Genomic DNA, 19659 nt, shown 5'->3' on the forward strand with positions numbered 1-19659 from the left:
ACAAGCCCTGCGGTGAGTGTTACGTGATACTACAGGTCTTACGATTTGCAGCGACTATTTCTGGCAAGGAGCAAGCTACTTTTAGACCAGTTTAACACTTCGTAGCTGCGCATTTAAGTACGCTCACGCTGTCGATAACACATGGGAAAGTTATATTTCGATTGGCTTACTGATTCCCCACCTGGCCCCAGACATAGCCGAGTCCTCGCGATGTATGTCGGACAAGGCAATTAGTGTGACGTAAGAAGTTCATTACGGGACCCGTGTTTCCAGTGGGCCCCGTCGGTAGCCTATAGCTCTGGTGCAACAGCGGAACCTACAAGAAGGAAGGATGGCACCGACATCACGACAGCACCTTGATTTCTGACGTATGCAACCCTCAACATGAGCGTCGTATTTACTCTGTTTCAGATCTTTAGAGCTTAGACTGTCAGTAAGCATTACCGTTTTACTTGCTACGGACAGTGACAGAGACAGTAAGTAGTCATTTAACAAGATTCAGTAGTATTTCAGTGTCATTCATTGAGCTTTTTCAGTAGTATTTGGTCCCAATATTTTTTAAGTGGGCAGTAAAAGAATATAACTCCAAGTAATTATATCTGTTTATTCACATCATTTAACCATTTCAAATTGTCTTCTTTTTGTTTGAGCTCAGCGACTCATTACATTACAAATGATGCAGGGAAAATTTTATACAATTAAACAAAACAACTTAAACGCTGTGATATAGGTGACTCAGTGATAAAGTGGCAGACTATGAACCGAAAAGTGTTGGGTTGGATCCCCTGTCAGTTTTAGGATTTTTATCTTTCATCTACCACTTCTTTCACCTCTGGAAACGTTTGTTAGTGTGGAATATGGATAATTGCAAGATGATTCATGGTGCATGTTAAACGGTAGGTTCCTGAACAACTGGCTATGTAACTTAGTTCAGTGGCAGAAAGAAGGCAACAATGAGTGACATCCAGCAGCACCATGTAAAGTAAAGCACTGTGGTGTCCAAACCAGCATAAGGTTTGACGACAGCTTAACCGTTATAAGATTTTAAAAAAATTTCAAAAACAATGATACTGACAAAGTATCACACAGGGCACAGAGAATATGGTATATTTCCAAATATCAAGGTGACGATGCTTCGGAGCCATGTAAATACGTCTAGAGAGATGATACACTGCTTGACATGCCGTGGGCCGTACTCTGAATATTTAAGCTAGATAAGAAAATGACTGACAGATCTGCGCGCATGTGGCGCCACACGAACGGCAGACCATATTGTACTAGAATGCGTTCAGAATGAGATTTTCACTCTGCAGCGATGTGTGCGCTGGTATGAAACTTCCTGGCAGATTAAAACTGTGTGCCCGACCGAGACTCGAACTCGGGACCTTTGCCTTTCGCGGGCAAGTGCTCTACCATCTGAGCTACCGAAGCACGACTCACAGCTTAACTTCTGCCAGTATCTCGTCTCCTACCTTCCAAACCTTACAGAAGCTCTCCCGCGAAACTTGCAGAACTAGCACTCCTGAAAGAAAGGATATTGTGGAGACATGGCTTAGCCACAGCCTGGGGGATGTTTCCAGAATGAGATTTTCACTCTGCAGCGTAGTGTGCGCTGGTATGAAACTTCCTGGCAGATTAAAACTGTGTGCCCGACCGAGACTCGAACTCGGGACCTTTGCCTTTCGCGGGCAAGTGCTCTACCATCTGAGCTACCGATGCCTTGTTTATGAAGGTCTCCGGACTCATATGACATGTATTAGACGCTAAGTGGCACAGTTGGAAACAAAGGCAAGATGGTATTTGGTGAACTAAATATGAAATTATGTATCCGGGGGGGGGGGGGGGGGAGGTAGGGGGGGAATGTGTAGAAAATAAAGCATGTGAAGTGCTGATGTGAGTAATGTGAGTGTAGTAAATATCAGCGCGGATTCACCGTCTCCGAGGGGGGGGAGGGGGGAAATGTGTAGAAAATAAAGTAAGTGAATAATGTGAGAGTTGTAAGTATCAGCGAGGATTCGCCAACTCCGGAATTTAATCCAACACAGAGGACGATCAAAGACAGTGGATGTGTTGTCAACAACATGGCAGCTACAGCAGAAGGAGCAAAATGAATGAGAATTTGTGGGTGACTTACGTGAGTCTCAGAGTCCAGCAAGAGCAGGCAACAGGAGGTGGAGAAGGGAATGAATGACGATGTTTCATTGGCTGACCCAATGGGGACTGTGGACGGCAGCGCCATTCACCCGTGGCGCCTTCACAGGGCTGGTGTGTCTTGGGTCCGAGATTGTTTGTGAATGGTATGGGTTTCCAGAAACTCTGGTTCTAGAGATTTAGCACGTTGTCACCAGGAAAACGGGACTCACTTTTATTGATTAAGTGATGTTAGCATAGGTCATACAATATCTGATTGAAAGTATCCACATACCTATTAGAGGACATCAATACGGACTATGTCCACATTTCGCCTTTATGACAACTTGAACTCTGCTGGAGACACTTTCAACTATGTGCCTGAACGTCTGTGGAGCAATGGCAGCCCATTCTTCCTCAAGAACCGAAACGAGAGAAGGTAGTGATGATCGAAGCTGCGGTCTGCAGCGAAGTCAACCTTTTAACTCATGCCAGACGTGTTACCTTGGATTTAGGTTGAGAATTTGGACAGACCAGTCCATTTCAGGAGTGTTATTGTCTTCAGAACATTGCGTCACAGGTGCTACTTTTCAATACGTTGCATTGCCGTGCTCATAAAAACAATCATAGTCTCCGAACTATACGCAGTGCACAATAAAACCCTGTTCACATCGTTCCGCGTTTAGCGTTTTCTTAAGTGCAATAAAGGGACCACATCTGAACCACTAAAAACACACCGATACTGTATCGTCGTGTCCGCTGTACTTTAACGTTGGCACTATACGTAATGGAAGGTAGTGTTCTCCAGGCACTCGCCAGACCCAAAATTCAGACCCTTTTCATCGGATTGGTACAGGGAAAAACGTGAGTCATCATTCCAAATCACTCGTTTCCAATTATCCGCTGTCCAGTGGTGACTGCTCACACCACGTCAAGCCCAGCATAGCACTGATTACGGAAGTGTGTATCTTTTGAGGAGATACTCGACCACTGTTGCCAATTCTTTCTGACTCTATACGCATTGTCACTGCGCTAGCAGGATTGCTGGTAGCACTTTGGAATTCACGAATGATTCCTTCCTATGATTTCATGCAATCTTTGACGACCAACCCTGGTTTAGCTGTGGTGTTTCTTCCGCGTTTCCACTTCCAGTTACATCACCACCACTCGAATTTATAAAGATTCGAATGCCCTTGATGGATTTGTTCTTCACGTGACGTCAGATGACCAGCCCACGTTCTAAGTCACTGAGCTTTCATGACCGACGCAGTCTGATGTTACTGCTTCTCTACTGTCAGTACAATAGTCGTCGGTAGTGGTCAAGTCCGCACTACATAAGGGCGTCCGGGTACTTTTGATCGGGTAGTGCAAATGTAAAATTCTGAAACAGGAGCTTCCTAAAGAAAACTACTTCCTTAACCTTTACGTGTCCTAGTTGCTATCGCGAACTGTGGGTAGGCTATCTGCTGTGGTGGTAGTGCAGGTGGTCAACAAGTGCAGTACCGTGATTTAACGGTTTTCGGTGGTATTTCCTTTTTTGTTTTATTTTTAATTTCACCAGTTATTGCCAATACTGAAGCTACATTACATGTCAGGACGCAAATGCTCAATCACAACTGGTTTCAATTTTCTGTAGTTATGTGAAAATGCGACCATCTTTAGATCCTAGATAAATACACAAAAATAATGGTCGATAGAAAGTCGTGTGTTTAAGTCCATCTTTTCACAGATGGTTGTGGGACCTCGACTGTTCAGAACAGAATGTCAAATCAGATCAAACACCTTTCAGCCGTCTAAATTTCCGAATTGTTATTTTATTGGGATGCCAGTTTTGGCTATACAGTATATTACGCCATCTTCAGACCCTCTGACCGACATGTAGAAGGATTCCCACCTCTGGTGCAGTCAAAATAGGGGCTAGCATTCAGTGACTGGAATCCGCAGATTTTTGAGACAGTGACCGCTTCAGGCATCACCTGCAATGTTTTTAAGCTGCGACTGACCCTAGACACGGACCAAATAAAACACGAACTCCGCAAGGTGCGTTTGTAGGTGATTTCCCCCTCTATCGAATCCACCTGCAGCTAACTTGCTGAGTCAGAAAAAGAAAAGGATTCACTATTTTACACACAAATCCTGTTCACTACCTCTACTACATCTACATACATAGTCCGCAATCGACCATACGGTGCGTGGCGGAGGGTACCTCGTACCACAACTAGCATCTTCTGTCCCTGTTCCACTCCCAAACAGGACGAGGGAAAAATGACTGCTTATATGCCTCTGTACGAGTCCTAATCACTCTTATCTTTGTGGTCTTTCTGCGAAATGTAAGTTGGCGGCAGTTAAATTGTACTGCAGTCAGACTCAAATGCTGGTTCTCTAAATTTCCTCACAAGGGTGCCTTCCCGTCGCACCCCCCTCAGATTTAGTTATAAGTTGGCACAGTGGATAGGCCTTGAAAAACTGAACACAGATCGATCGAGAGAACAGGAAGTCGTGTGGAACTATGAAAAAATAAGCAAAATATACAAACTGAGTAGCTGATGTGCAAGATAATTAGCATCAAGGACACCGTAAGCTCAAGAGCGCCGTGGTCCCGTGGTTTGCGTGAGCAAGTGCGGAAGGAGTGGTCCCTGGTTCAAATCTTCTCTCGAGTGAAAAGTTTAATTTTTTATTTTCAGTTTATGTGACAAACTCTTATGTTTTCATCACTTCTTTGGGAGTGATTATCACATCCGCAAGAAAACCTAAATCGGGCAAGGTAGAAGAATCTCTTTACCCACTCGCCAAGTGTACAAGTGAGGTGGGTCGACAACATATTCCTGTCATGTGACGCACATACCGTCACCAGTGTCGTATAGAATATATCAGATGTGTTTTCCTGTGGAGGAATCGGTTGACCTATGACCTTGCGCTCTTGAGCTTACACGGTCCTTGATGTTGCGTATCTTGCGCATGGACTATTCAATTTGTATATTTTGCTTATTATTTCATAGTTCCACACAACTTCTTCCTGTTTTCTCGATCGATCTGTGTTCAGTTTTTCAAGGCCTATACACTGTGCCAACTCATAACTAAATCTGAGGGGGGTGCGATGGGGAGTTTCCCTTGTCAGTAGCGATTCACGAAAAGAACGCCTCCTTTCCTCTAGAGCCTCCCACCCGAGTTCCTGAAGCATTTCCGTAACACCCGCGTGATGATCAAACCTACCAGTAACAAATCTAGCTGCCCACCTCTGAGTTGCTTCTATGTCCTACCTCAATCCGATCTGATAGGGATCCCAAACGCTCGAGCAGTACTCAAGAATAGGTCGTATTAGTGTTTTATAAGCGGTCTTCTTTACAGATGAACCACATCTTCCCAAAATTCTACCAGTGAACCGAAGACGACTATCCGTCTTCCCCATAACTGCCATTACATGCTTGTCCCACTTCATATCGCTCTGCAATGTTACGCCCAAATATTTAATCGACGTAACTGTGTCAAGCGCTACACTACTAATGGAGTATTCAAACATTACGGGATTCTTTTTCCTATTCATCTGCATTAATTTACATTTATCTATATTTAAAGTTAGCTGCCATTCTTTAGACCAATCACAAATCCTGTCCAAGTCATCTTGTATCCTCCTACAGTCACTCAACGACGACACCTTCCAGTACACCATAGCATCATCAGCAAACAGCCGCACATTGCTATCCACCCTATCCAAAAGATCGTTTATGTAGATAGAAAACAACAGCGGACCTACCACACTTCCCTGGGGCACTCCAGATGATACCCTCACCTCCGATGAACACTCACCAACGAGGACGACGTACATGAACGTTCAGACATGAGCAGGCGTCGTGGCATGGAATCAGTGTCTCGGTATTAACCTAGTTTTTGTTTTTCACTAGATTTCTCTGTAGCGTTACATTATTTCAGTAGATGGGAAAGCGTAGGGCTATGACCAGATGTAGTGTAGCAAATGCACGCTGTTGCTTGCACTGACCTTGATGAGCGACCATCGCCACTCCGGTGGGTATTTGGTCAACACGAAGCTGAACACGTTGCCCACGATGGGGATAGTCGACTCTGTAACACAAGACGGCAGCGTCAGCTTGATACGAGAAATTAGTAAACACTGAGTAACATTCCGCATTACACAAGAACAGCACACTTCGTATTTACAACGAAACGAGAGGGCTTTAGAATGTATATAGTATATACAGGGTTATTAATGAATACCTCCAGGATTTTAGTGGAGAGAACATGTGCTTAATTCACATTACAGTTTCTCAATACGAACACTGATTGAGATCCAGCAAAACTGAACACTTCCGTTCAGTTCACAGAAATCGCAGACACGAACTGCCCGGAAGTGACGACAGTAACTTCTTCTGGATATCTGTTCATTGGATTGCCCATCTGCAGTTCGTTGCGACAATACGGAGCAAATTGTTCAAATGGGTCTGAGCACTGTGGGACTTAACATCTATGGTCATGAGTCCCCTAGAACTTATAACTACTTAAACCTAACTAACCTAAGGACATCACACAACACCCAGTCATCAAGAGGCAGAGAAAATCCCTGACCCCGCCGGGAATCGAACCCGGGACAATACGGAGCAGTTGGTTATTCTGCATGTCCTGACACACCTGCCCACCAGTGCAACTACGCCAGGGCGTGTGTTACGAATCGAAATGCTGCATACACAGGATATCGAGATGATCTGTCCACTGATGTACGTCTTTTTTGTATGTTTTATAGTTTACGCGCAATCGTCCTTTGAAACCAGGAGGTATGTACCAATAAGCCTGTAAAGACGATAAAATCGGACGGTTTCCTATGTTTGGAAGGTATCTCCGATAGAGCTGTTAGGTAGCTCTTTGTAAAAAGAAAGAGAACAGGTCGAAGAGTACAGATTAGACGAATGGCTAATCTGTAGTTATCTTGAGCATTCGTTCGTGTATGGATATTTGTGGAGCACCTGTACTTCGACAATGGATCAATTGATTATGACCATAAAATATTAAAAATCTACAGAGTGGTCATAAACATTCTGGAAAGCTTGAAAGGGTATTTCAGGGAAGGTTCTCTTCAGAAGTAACTGTTAAAGAAATTTCGATACGTTTCGCCGTTTCTGAATTAATTAGCATTGAAGTTAGTCAATCAGACCGCGCGAAAATTCAAGCAGCTCGTGAGAGACGTTGTCGTTAAGCGTGTTCTTCATTTGGTTTCCTAAAACCGAACAACAAAGCGCTGCAAAAGTTCGACATGGGGTGGTAGTAAGGATCGTATCCAAGCAAAAGCCCGAGCACCCTCGTGCGCTGTCGTCTACACTATGAGAGCGACTGACACTACCTGTATCCCGCAAGCCGCTTCAGTTTCATGCGCAACGGGCTAATTGGCTAACTTCAGTGCTAATTAACTCGGAAGCGACGCAAAGTACCTATTTTTTTTCTTGTCAGTTATTTCTCAGCACAGCCTTCCGTGCAACACCCTCAAAAGCTTTTCAGACTTGCACGTACATTCAACAGGTTATGATGTGCGTTACACATTGTTCGTTTTGAACTGTTAATGAGCGTACAATATATTATGGATTAGATGCAGAAGAGTTTCCAAGGTTTCCAAGGGTGCATGTGGTGGCTGAGACAGACCCACCAAGTGTAGCTTTGCAAAACTAACAAGGGCCAGCGTTATTCTAGGACACGCTTTGTTGAGAGCTGTTGCTATGGTTCATGAAATTATACTTATCAGATACCAGCAGTATTTATCTCATAGGGAACAATAAAAATATCACAATTTGTCATTTAATTGTTTACAGTGCGCATAGTTTTCTGGTATCTAAGGAAATATAATGCTGATAAACGTAAAATTAATAACGGTATACACTACTGAGCCCAGTCGTTGGTAGGTTCCCGAAGGAGTGTGCACCGGGTGTCTCCGCACAGGTCACGTAATTCCAGTAAATTACGTGCTGGGGGTTTGTGAATGCAGAGCTAGCACTCGACGACGTACCAGGTGTGTTCCGTCGGGTTCAGATCAGGCGAGTTTGGTGACCAACACATCAGCTTTCCGTCATGCCCCTCAAACCACGGGCATTTAACCTGCTGAAATGTGCCATAGCCGTCGAGGAAGACATGAAGTATGAAAGGATCCAAGTGATCCGCATTACATTCACTTAGTCCCCAGTTGAGATGGTACCTTCCATTACTACTACAGATCCCTTTGAAACCATATGAATGTCCCCATAACATAACACTGCCCCCACTGGCTTGCGTGCGGGGCGCAGTGCGTGTTTCGAATAGCTGTTTGTTTCAAATAGCCGTTTGCGTATAAGTAGATTTAGGTGTATCAGGACACGACTATCGACCTGAAACAACAAATGTTATTCGTCCGAGCCGGCGACACGTTTCCATCGATCCACGGTCGAAACTCTGTAATCCCGTGCCCAATGCCATCGTAACTGACGGTTTCGTTGAGGCAACATGGGCCCACGTAGCGTTCATCTACTACGGAATCCCATGTTCTACGGTGTATGCTGAACGGTGTTCTCCGAAACGCTTGTGTCTACACCTGCATCGTACTCAGTCGTCAGATTATCATACGGCACCTCCTATCGCACTTACAGAGCAGGTGGGCTTCCGACCTCCACGTTCTGTGATGAGGCGCGTACGTCCAACGCATTGTCGCCAATCGCAGTTTCATCGACCTCAAACGATTCCCACTGATGCTTCCGAGAGTACCACGTTAACACCCAACTAGCTTCGCCTTTACCGAAACCCTCGGTTTCAAGCACCTCACCGTAATAGTGTGCCCTTTGTCAATGTCCTTAAGTCAGCGGATTTCCCCGTTTGCCTCCCTTATCGTCGATAGAAGATTTCCTACTCGTCTACGCTCGCTTATGTAGCGGCACTAATATGCCTCGTTCAGTCTTTTGGTGAGCCAAGGCAACACAATCCTGAAAGTGACCTACAGTGAAAAGCGGACAACTTGAACAGCGACCGTTGTGGTGGTAAACTTACGCGCCAAATCTTCTGTTGCTTGCATTTCAGTATCTTTTAATTTGTGTACCCAAAACAAAATATGATAGGCCCTATAGTTTACAAAAATACTGCTGTTTATCTTTCGGAAAACAGAAGATAGAGCCGGCTGGAGTGGCCGAGCGGTTCTAAGTGCTGCAGTCTAGAACCGCGCGACCGCTACGGTCGCAGGTTCGAATCCTGCCGTGGGCATGGATGTCTGTGATGTCCTTAGGTTAGTTAGATTTAAGTAGTTCTAAGTTCTAGGGGACTGATGACCTCAGAAGTTAAGTCCCATAGTGCTCAGAGCCATTTTGAACAGAAGATAGATGAAGCAGCACCATCTTTCAGCCTTCTGCAATTTACATGGTTCACAAGAAAACAGCTCTCCTCGAAAAGTTCCGAAAATAAATTTTTTTTCTGTCGGTGAGAACGCTTCCCTCCGGAGAGCATTCTATCTTTTTTTTTTCAAAAGCTGCGTTTTTGTTGTTGTCGACACCTTTATCAGACAAGTGCGTTAACATGCGAAACATCTAAAAAGATCTCCCTACCTGTGAACGGTAATATTGGATCTTTTCTCGAATTTATTTATGCAGTAAACGGTGTGCATCTCTCCACCAGTTTTCTTCACGTAAAGTGGACTGTGTACACAGAACAATTACTACTAACAAATACAGTGTATAACTTATACTGTATATAACCCCCGATAAGGACGTAATTCACCTTCTGTGTCCTTAAAAGTCACAATACACTTCTACTTAACGGACTGTTACCACAACAATGGTTCAAAATGTCTCACGACTGCAGTGCGCTCGCTGAGCCTCAAGATTTTTTGCAAGGTCTTTGCAGTGGGCAGTCGTGGTAATGTTCTGCATCATCAGTGTACGATACCTGCAGAATTAACAGCGGCGTCCTTCAACAATAAAAATATACATTCTTAAAACTTTGAGACGCTGGGTTAGTATTAGCGGGGCAGAATGCAGCAATAGTAGCGCTGCACTGCGGGAATATCACCGACAAAAACAGCTGCAAAGAGAACCCATGTCAGTAACGGGCTAAAGAATATGATGAAGAAATTCGAAGAAACAGATGAATTAGGTGGTACATGGAGATGGCCCGCTCCCATGGCAGTTGTTGATGAAATTTCTGTAGTTATAGCTGACACTGTAGTACGTGCCTCAGATTCTGTAGCCAGTGCTGGAGTTGTGTCACGAGAATTCTCTCTCCCGTGGTCAACAGTTCCAAAAATTTGCAGTGCATTTTACAATTGTAGCCCTACAAGACTCAGAATGTGCACCAAATGAAGCCTCAAGATAGGCTACAACACCTTCGTTTTGGGCACGCAAGGGAATGGGTGACATTTAGCTGGGAAATATTCTTTGGACGGTCTAGGTACATTTCACTCTGCACAGTGCCGTGAATCCACAGAACTGTCATATGCAGGGCTCCTCTCCACCACATCCTTCTACATCTACACCTACATGGATACTCTGAACATCACATTTAAGTGCCTGGCAGAGGGTTCATCGAACCACCTTCACCATTCTCTATTATTCCAATCTCGTATAGCGTGCGGAAAGAACGTCGACTTCATTCAGCTAATGTGGCTGTGTGGTGTGGTTTCACTAGCTCCTTCGTCATCGGTCAGTTTCTTTCCGAGATGACACCTCGGGGGGCTGTTAGTTGTACAGTGACATGTGCGTATTGTAAGGATCTCCTTGTGCAGCATTTGATTCCAGCTTTCCAAGAGCGCAACTGTGTCCGCACAATTATTTTCAGGCAAGATGGGGTGACACCACGTATCACTTGCCAAGTCAAAGATTAACTTCATGGAACTTTCGCTAATGACTGCGTCATCTTTAGGTATTTTCAAGATGTGTGGCCTTCCTGCTCCCCCAACCTAAATCCATGTGACTTCTGGTTGTGAGTATATCTGAAAGATCTTGTCTATGAAGGATGTACCCAGTATCTTCCAGATCTGAAGGATAGCACATGACGACATATAGCTTTTATTACCCCTGATATGCTGTGAGCAACTGTCGACCATGCCGAGCTATGGACGCAGACTGTTGCTGAGTCGGGATATCATGCTGAACACTTGTCTTAACTTCTGAGCATATCCTAATAAACGTGTCAGAACCATCGTTATCATATGTTTGACCGTTCCTCCCCTTTTTCCGCAAGCACCGATACGCTGTGACTGCCGACGTTATTTCTGGTGGAAGAGCTTTTTTTTTTCAGCTTACTCCGCGAGCGCAACGATTAATGAACAGATCTACGGTGTTTCCGCATCCTGCAATGTATACAGCCCGCTCTGCAGCACGCGGGACACCATCAGTTTAATTATAAACACCCGTTGTGTGTTGATAACGCATCAGAGACCCTATATCACCGATTACTGCGCCTACATTTAGACAGTCTGGTCTGCCTAGTCGAATCCGATAAGAATTTTGAAACGGTTTTGTGGTTTTAGTGATAAGAAAATTCACAGAATGATTCCTAACTTAACAAATGTCATAACCTGATACCGTGAGCAATATTCTCCATGTCTCCTGACGAAATGCAGCTAAATATTTATTTTCTACCTTTCTGATGATATTACCGATAAGCGTAATCGTTTTCACCATCATAAACATTAGCGACTTACTAAATCTTAGAATGAAAAGGTTTATCTCTAAACATTTTTACTTTTAAAATGATGAAAGATACATGATTATTTATCTTTTATGAGTGTCTTATTAAACCACAAACTAATGAGTTAAACAGACAAATGGTATTGCTTATTTCGAACAACCTTTTCTTATACACTCCTGCAAATTGAAATAAGAACACCGTGAATTCATTGTCCCAGGAAGGGGAAACTTTATTGACACATTCCTGGGGTCAGATACATCACACGATCACACTGACAGAACCACAGGCACATAGACACAGGCAACAGAGCATGAACAATGTCGGCACTAGTACAGTGTATATCCATCTTTCGCAGCAATGCAGGCTGCTATTCTCCCATGGAGACGATTGTAGAGATGCTGGATGTACTCCTGTGGAACGGCTTGCCATGCCATTTCCACCTGGCGCCTCAGTTGAGACCAGCGTTCGTGCTGGACGTGCAGACCGCGTGAGACGACGCTTCATCCAGTCCCAAACATGCTCAATGGGGGACAGATCCGGAGATCTTGCTGGCCAGGGTAGTTGACTTACACCTTCTAGAGCACGTTGGGTGGCACGGGATACATGCGGACGTGCATTGTCCTGTTGGAACAGCAAGTTCCCTTGCCGGTCTAGGAATGGTAGAACGATGGGTTCGATGACGGTTTGAATGTACCGTGCACTATTCAGTGTCCCCTCGACGATCACCAGAGGTGTACGGCCAGTGTAGGAGATTGCTCCCCACACCATGATGCCGGGTGTTGCCCTGTGTGCCTCGGTCGTATGCAGTCCTGATTGTGGCGCTCACCTGCACGGCGCCAAACACGCATACGACCATCATTGGCACCAAGGCAGAAGCGACTCTCATCGCTGAAGACGACATGTCTCCATTCGTCCCTCCATTCACGCCTGTCGCGACACCACTGGAGGCGGGCTGCACGAAGTTGGGGCGTGAGCGGAAGACGGCCTAACGGTGTGCAGGACCGTAGCCCAGCTTCATGGAGACGGTTGCGAATGGTCCTCGCCGATACCCCAGGAGCAACAGTGTCGATAATTTGCTGGGAAGTGGCGGTGCGGTCCCCTACGGCACTGCGTAGGATCCTACCGTCTTGGCGTGCATCCGTGCGTCGCTGCGGTCCGGTCCCAGGTCGACGTGCAAGTGCACCTTCCGCCGACCACTGGCAACAACATCGATGTACTGTGGAGACCTCACGCCCCACGTGTTGAGCAATTCGGCGGCACGTCCACCCGGCCTCCCGCATGCCCACTATACGCCCTCGCTCAAAGTCCGTCAACTGCACATACGGTTCACGTCCACGCTGTCGCGGCATGCTACCAGTGTTAAAGACTGCGATGGAGCTCCGTATGCCACGGCAAACTGGCTGACACTGACGGCGGCGGTGCACAAATGCTTCGCAGCTAGCGCCATTCGACGGCCAACACCGCGGTTCCTGGTGTGTCCGCTGTGCCGTGCGTGTGATCATTGCTTGTACAGTCCTCTCGCAATGTCCGGAGCAAGTATGATGGGTCTGACACACCGGTGTCAATGTGTTCTTTTTTCCATTTCCAGGAGTGTAGAATGATGGAACAAATTTCTTTGCATCGCGAGAGCTACCCACAACTCCTCCTCAAGAAAGAAACCTATGTACATTTTTCGCTAGACACTTGTTACAAAATATGAGAAGGACTTCTAAATGGTTCAAATGGCTCTGAGCACTATCGGACTTAACATCGGTGGTCATCAGTCCCCTAGAACGTAGAACTACTTAAACCTAACTAACCTAAGGACATCACACACAACCATGCCCGAGGTAGGATTCGAACCTGTGACAGTAGCAGTCGCGCGTTTCCGGACTGAGCGCCTAGAACCGCTAGACCACCGCGGCCGGCGGAGGACTTCAGGATGAAAATGCTTTGTGTCTGAAAACTGACACTAATAATAATATTAAAATGAATAATAATAATAATAATAATAATACAGTGTAAGTCCTACAGCAGATTAGTACCCACTACATAGTTTCTGTTGTGTTATTTCGTTTATCTGTTACGAAGTGAACAATAAAGCTATTTATGGCCCATTGCAGGAGCTACTCACACCTCGCAGAAGGCATTCTCGTGAGATATTTAAGCATAAGTAACGTCTATGTCTCAGTTTTACTGTCTTAGATGTATGGTACAAAGTAGATAGTAAGTTTGTAGCCGGCGAAATATTTGAGGAAAACGTTGTTCATAACTTCGTTTAACAAACTGTATGCTCCACCGCATTATGTCTATTTAACACTAGTATTTAGCAAATGTAATTATTAGTAACTTACGTATTCAGTATTAGAGTCTTACGAAATAGTGATAACAATAATGATCTTTTAAAAATAATTTTTGTGACCGAGACACAATCGAACCCTTCTGTTTCTACCCATCATAAAAGTTCATGTTGTTTATAGCGGGGTAATAACTCCCAGGTTGGGGACCGCTAACCTAGGAAGTACTGTGAAGATACACTCCTGGAAATGGAAAAAAGAACACATTGACACCGGTGTGTCAGACCCACCATACTTGCTCCGGACACTGCGAGAGGGCTGTACAAGCAATGATCACACGCACGGCACAGCGGACACACCAGGAACCGCGGTGTTGGCCGTCGAATGGCGCTAGCTGCGCAGCATTTGTGCACCGCCACCGTCAGTGTCAGCCAGTTTGCCGTGGCATACGGAGCTCCATCGCAGTCTTTAACACTGGTAGCATGCCGCGACAGCGTGGACGTGAACCGTATGTGCAGTTGACGGACTTTGAGCGAGGGCGTATTGTGGGCATGCGGGAGGCCGGGTGGACGTGCCGCCGAATTGCTCAACACGTGGGGCGTGAGGTCTCCACAGTACATCGATGTTGTCGCCAGTGGTCGGCGGAAGGTGCACGTGCCCGTCGACCTGGGACCGGACCGCAGCGACGCACGGATGCACGCCAAGACCGTAGGATCCTACGCAGTGCCGTAGGGGACCGCACCGCCATTTCCCAGCAAATTAGGGACACTGTTGCTCCTGGGGTATCGGCGAGGACCATTCGCAACCGTCTCCATGAAGCTGGGCTACGGTCCTGCACACCGTTAGGCCGTCTTCCGCTCACGCCCCAAATTCGTGCAGCCCGCCTCCAGTGGTGTCGCGACAGGCGTGAATGGAGGGACGAATGGAGACATGTCGTCTTCAGCGATGAGAGTCGCTTCTGCCTTGGTGCCAATGATGGTCGTATGCGTGTTTGGCGCCGTGCAGGTGAGCGCCACAATCAGGACTGCATACGACCGAGGCACACAGGGCCAACACCCGGCATCATGGTGTGGGGAGAGATCTCCTACACTGGCCGTACACCTCTGGTGATCGTCGAGGGGACACTGAATAGTGCACGGTACATCCAAACCGTCATCGAACCCATCATTCTACCATTCCTAGACCGGCAAGGCAACTTGCTGTTCCAACAGAACAATGCACGTCCGCATGTATCCCGTGCCACCCAACGTGCTCTAGAAGGTGTAAGTCAACTACCCTGGCCAGCAAGATCTCCGGATCTGTCCCCCATTGAGCATGTTTGGGACTGGATGAAGCGTCGTCTCACGCAGTCTGCACGTCCAGCACGAACGCTGGTCTCAACTGAGGCGCCAGGTGGAAATGGCATGGCAAGCCGTTCCACAGGACTACATCCAGCATCTGTACGATCGTCTCCATGGGAGAATAGCAGCCTGCATTGCTGCGAAAGGTGGATATACACTGTACTAGTGCCGACATTGTGCATGCTCTGTTGCCTGTGTCTATGTGCCTGTGGTTCTGTCAGTGTGATCATGTGATGTATCTGACCCCAGGAATGTGTCAATAAGTTTCCCCTTCCTGGGACAATGAATTCACGGTGTTCTTATTTCAATTTCCAGGAGTGTAGATACAAAATTATCCCCACTGGAATGTTGCTGCTCACAGAAACAGGGGGTCAACTTCTGCTAGAATTTTCTATATTGATCACTGAACAAAGCATCGTGCAGCTTACTCATGTTACCCAAAGTTGTATTAGACAGAATATCACAGCTTCACAGATATCAGTGCTTGAGAAATTTGCTACAGCTTTGCGTATACCTGAACGCCGTGGCCAAGGTTATGGGAAACAACCCCTTTAAATCGTTATGTCTACGGGAGAAATCCGGCAAGCACCTTTCTGTACCACTATTGCAGAAAGCGGGAGTCTTGCAGTTTTACACCTTTGGAAAACAACGTAGGCTTGTAGGTTTTGAAGATACTACTACAATCTGAGATAAAGTTTTATTTCTTTCTTTTTAGGGTTCCCTGCCTCAGTCTGCGAAAGCGGAACCCTTATAGGATTGATTTGTTGTCCGTCTGCCTGTTTGTCTACCTATCCATCTGTCAGTCCGACTGTTAAGAACACTTTTTTCTCAGGAGCGGGAAGATGTATGATGTTAAAACTTATGACAAATACTAACGTGTACGTTCACTTGGCGGTAAAAAAATTTTAAGCTTCTGAGTAAATATAATCAAACTATTCGGCCATTTATGTCACATATTTTGACACTCGAAGCTCACTTATCAAAACCTGTTCGGTGCTTACCTTTAACGTAGAACTATACAATCTAGAAAGAAGCAAGATTTCACAGTACAAGTAACGGAAAAAAATTCAAAAATTATTAATTTTAATTATATAACAAGAAAAATAATTTTTTGTTATTTTTATCTGTCTATTTGTCCGTCTGTTAAGACCTCATTTTCTCTTGAACAGGTTGGCTGATTAAGTTCAAATATATGTCACGTAGTGAGGCCTATGATCCATTGGCGGTGGAAAAATTTTAAGCATAAAAGTCAATGTAGTCAAAAGATATGGCCATTTATGTCACATATTTTGATACTTGCAAGCTCATACATCAAAACGTGAAGGACATTTCCCGTTGACCTACAATCACGAATTTGGGGAAGTTACAAGGTTCCACAGTACAAGTAAAAAATCCTAAAATTGTTCAATTGTAATCATATCACAAAAATATCTATTTGCCATTAGAACATAGACTGCACTCATCATCTTCTGAAAGCATAATAGGCGAACATTATTGCCTAGAAATATAAAATGTTAAATTGTAGTCATGTTTTGGTAAGTAAATAAAACATATTTTATTAACTCTTGTCTGTTTACATCTATAAACTGAAATCCCCTACTCGCTTCTTGTCTGGGATAGTCTTAGGAACTACTTAGATGTTTTGATACGGTTTTGAAAATCCCTGGACCGATATCTTGCCAGTCGATAACAGGCAAATATCGTTGAAATTATCGATTCCCAGGATGGAAGTTATACATTCAGTTTGTACGGAACAGTCAGTGGGCGAGTCCGACTCGCACTTGGCTAATTTCTCATTTTATTTTCACATCGAAGACAGTATTTCAGTAGTATAGGTTTTGTGTTTTTTTCTGTACACGCTCTTTAACTGCCTGTTATCGAATTATTATTTCTCTTTTTGTGCTGTTTATTAAAACGTTAATTCATTTGGAAAAAAATTTCTATTCGCGTAAAATTGTATGTTTACGTGAGAAACTTAAAACATGAGAGAGACGAGCTTTAAAATGAATCGATAGGCCGCTATATGAAGCGGCAACAGAGGAGTCAGAAGAGAAGTTGGGAGACTACTGTTGCGGGCGGGCGAAGAAATAGCGTATTTATAGCAGCATCTTTATGGCTCAAATGGCTCTGAGCACTCTGGGACTCAACTGCTGTGGTCCTTAGTCCCCTAGAACTTAGAACTACTTAAACCTAACTAACCTAAGGACATCACACACATCCATGCCCGAGGCAGGATTCGAACCTGCGACCGTAGCAATCGCACGGTTCCGGACTGCGCGCCTAGAACCGCGAGACCACCGCAGCATCTTTATACATTCTTTTTCGTGAATAACGCAGACTGTATGTAAAGGACGTAAAGATCACAGCGATTCTTGTTATAAATTATTACGTCAGAAAGTAATAAATGGAAACGTACATCAGTAAAGTGGACGGACAGGTTTGCAAAGCGATTTGATTTAGATGCATAGCGCAGACTGTGACATTACGATATGAACGTATCGATGTGCATCTTGTCATGGACTAATATTTCACAAGGCAATTTGAAACCTACAATGGTCGAATGAGTTTGCTAAGTGCTTTGTTTTCGAAGCACAGCAAAGTCTGTGAAGCTAAATCTACTGAAGTGTTCCTTGTCATGAACTATCCTTTCACGAAATAATTTGACAAATAATGTTTGCACAAAGAAGTAAAGTGTTTACTAACAAGGGAACCTCCCCATCGCACTCCCCTCAGATTTAGTTATAAGTTGGCACAGTGGATAGGCCCTGAAAAACTGAACACAGATGAATCGAGAAAACAGGAAGACGTTGTGTGGAACTATGAAAGAAATAAGCTAAATATACAAACTGAGTAGTCCATGCACAACATAGGCAACAACAAGGAGAGTGTGAGCTCAGGAGCGCCGTGGTCCCGTGGTTAGCGTGAGCAGCTGCGGAACGAAAGTTTGTTGGTTCAAGTATTCCCTCGAGTGTAAAGTTTGATTTTTTATTTTCAGACAAAATTAGTGTGGGAGTAAACGTGATTACCATTCTTCCAGGTTGTACACCCCTTGAGCAACCGTTATATGTGTTTGGTTTTCGGCAAGTGAAATACTTTGTGAAAAGATTCTATGATTTTGCGAAGCGGCGCAGGTACACAGAGCAGTATTGTTTCCGTGATCGTGTGTAAATTATCAAAGGTCAGGCACTCACACATAATCAACTTCGCTCTCCAGATTTCAAGGACATGTTCAGATTTGCTTGGACATATGCAGTATTTGACGGTCTACACACGGAAAAATTTGAAAACGTTAAAAACATATGTTTTGACAGAGCACAGGGAAAACTGTGTGACTGTGAAACTGTTGCATTCATTTCTTGCAGTTTATGTGACAAACTCTTATGTTTTCATTACTTTTTTGGGATTGATTATCACATCCACAAGGAAACCTAATTCGGGCAAGGTAGAAGAATCTTTTTACCCACTCGCCAAGTGTACAAGTTAGGTGGGTCGACAACATATTCCTGTCATGTGACGCACATGCATCACCAGTGTCGTATAGAATATATCAGACGTGTTTTCCTTCGGAGGAATCGGTTGACCTATGATCTTGCAATCAAATGTTTTCGGTTCCCATTGGAGAGGCACGTCCTTTCGTCTACTAATCGCACGGTTTTGCGGTGCGGTCGCAAAACACAGACACTAAAATTATTACAGTGAACAGAGACGTCAATTTCAAAATCAGAAAGGACAATTTTGCGAAAATAAAGAAAGTAAATTTTTCGCTCGAGGGAAGACTTGAACCAACGACCTCTCGATCCTCAGCTGCTCACGCCAACCAAGGGACCACGGCTTTCCTACGCGCACACCCTCCTTGATGTTGCCTATGTTACGCATGGACTACTCAGTTTCTATATTTTGCTAATTTTTTTCATAGTTCCACACGATTTCTTCCTGTTTTCTCGATTGATCTGTGTTCTGTTTTTCAAGGCCCATCCACAGCGCCAACTTATAACTAAATCTGAGGGGGGTGCGATGGGGATGTTCCCTTGTAAGTAGACTGTTTATGACACTGAGCTCGTGCTGTGAACTACAAATATGAATGTACTGAAGTGCGTCTCGTCATTAACAAATATCTCTGAAAAAATATAAAAGCTGCAATGTTCAAACAGTGGTGAGAAACGTTTATTAAGTGCAGTGACGTTAGTAGACATTAAGTTTTTCTGTCTAAAGGACCTCTCTTCTACGTCGCGGGCAACTGGTACTTCATAAACGGTAAGACTGTAAAT

The 19659-nt window shown here is 44.8% G+C and overlaps 1 protein-coding gene across 4 annotated transcripts in view; it reads right to left on the reverse strand.

The window, feature by feature from the left end:
- The window catches only part of LOC126354628 (transmembrane protein 117-like), a 483273-nt gene that overhangs the window by 180882 nt on the left and 282732 nt on the right, over nucleotides 1-19659 (reverse strand). For all 4 annotated transcript variants that reach the window (XM_050004396.1, XM_050004394.1, XM_050004395.1 and 1 more), the window contains one exon: nucleotides 6128-6210. In XM_050004396.1, the coding sequence (XP_049860353.1) occupies nucleotides 6128-6210 (83 nt within the window). The remainder of the gene's footprint in view (nucleotides 1-6127; nucleotides 6211-19659) is intronic.

The sequence above is a fragment of the Schistocerca gregaria genome, chromosome 3 (assembly GCF_023897955.1).
Source record: "Schistocerca gregaria isolate iqSchGreg1 chromosome 3, iqSchGreg1.2, whole genome shotgun sequence".
In the NCBI taxonomy this organism is placed as follows: domain Eukaryota; kingdom Metazoa; phylum Arthropoda; class Insecta; order Orthoptera; family Acrididae; genus Schistocerca; species Schistocerca gregaria.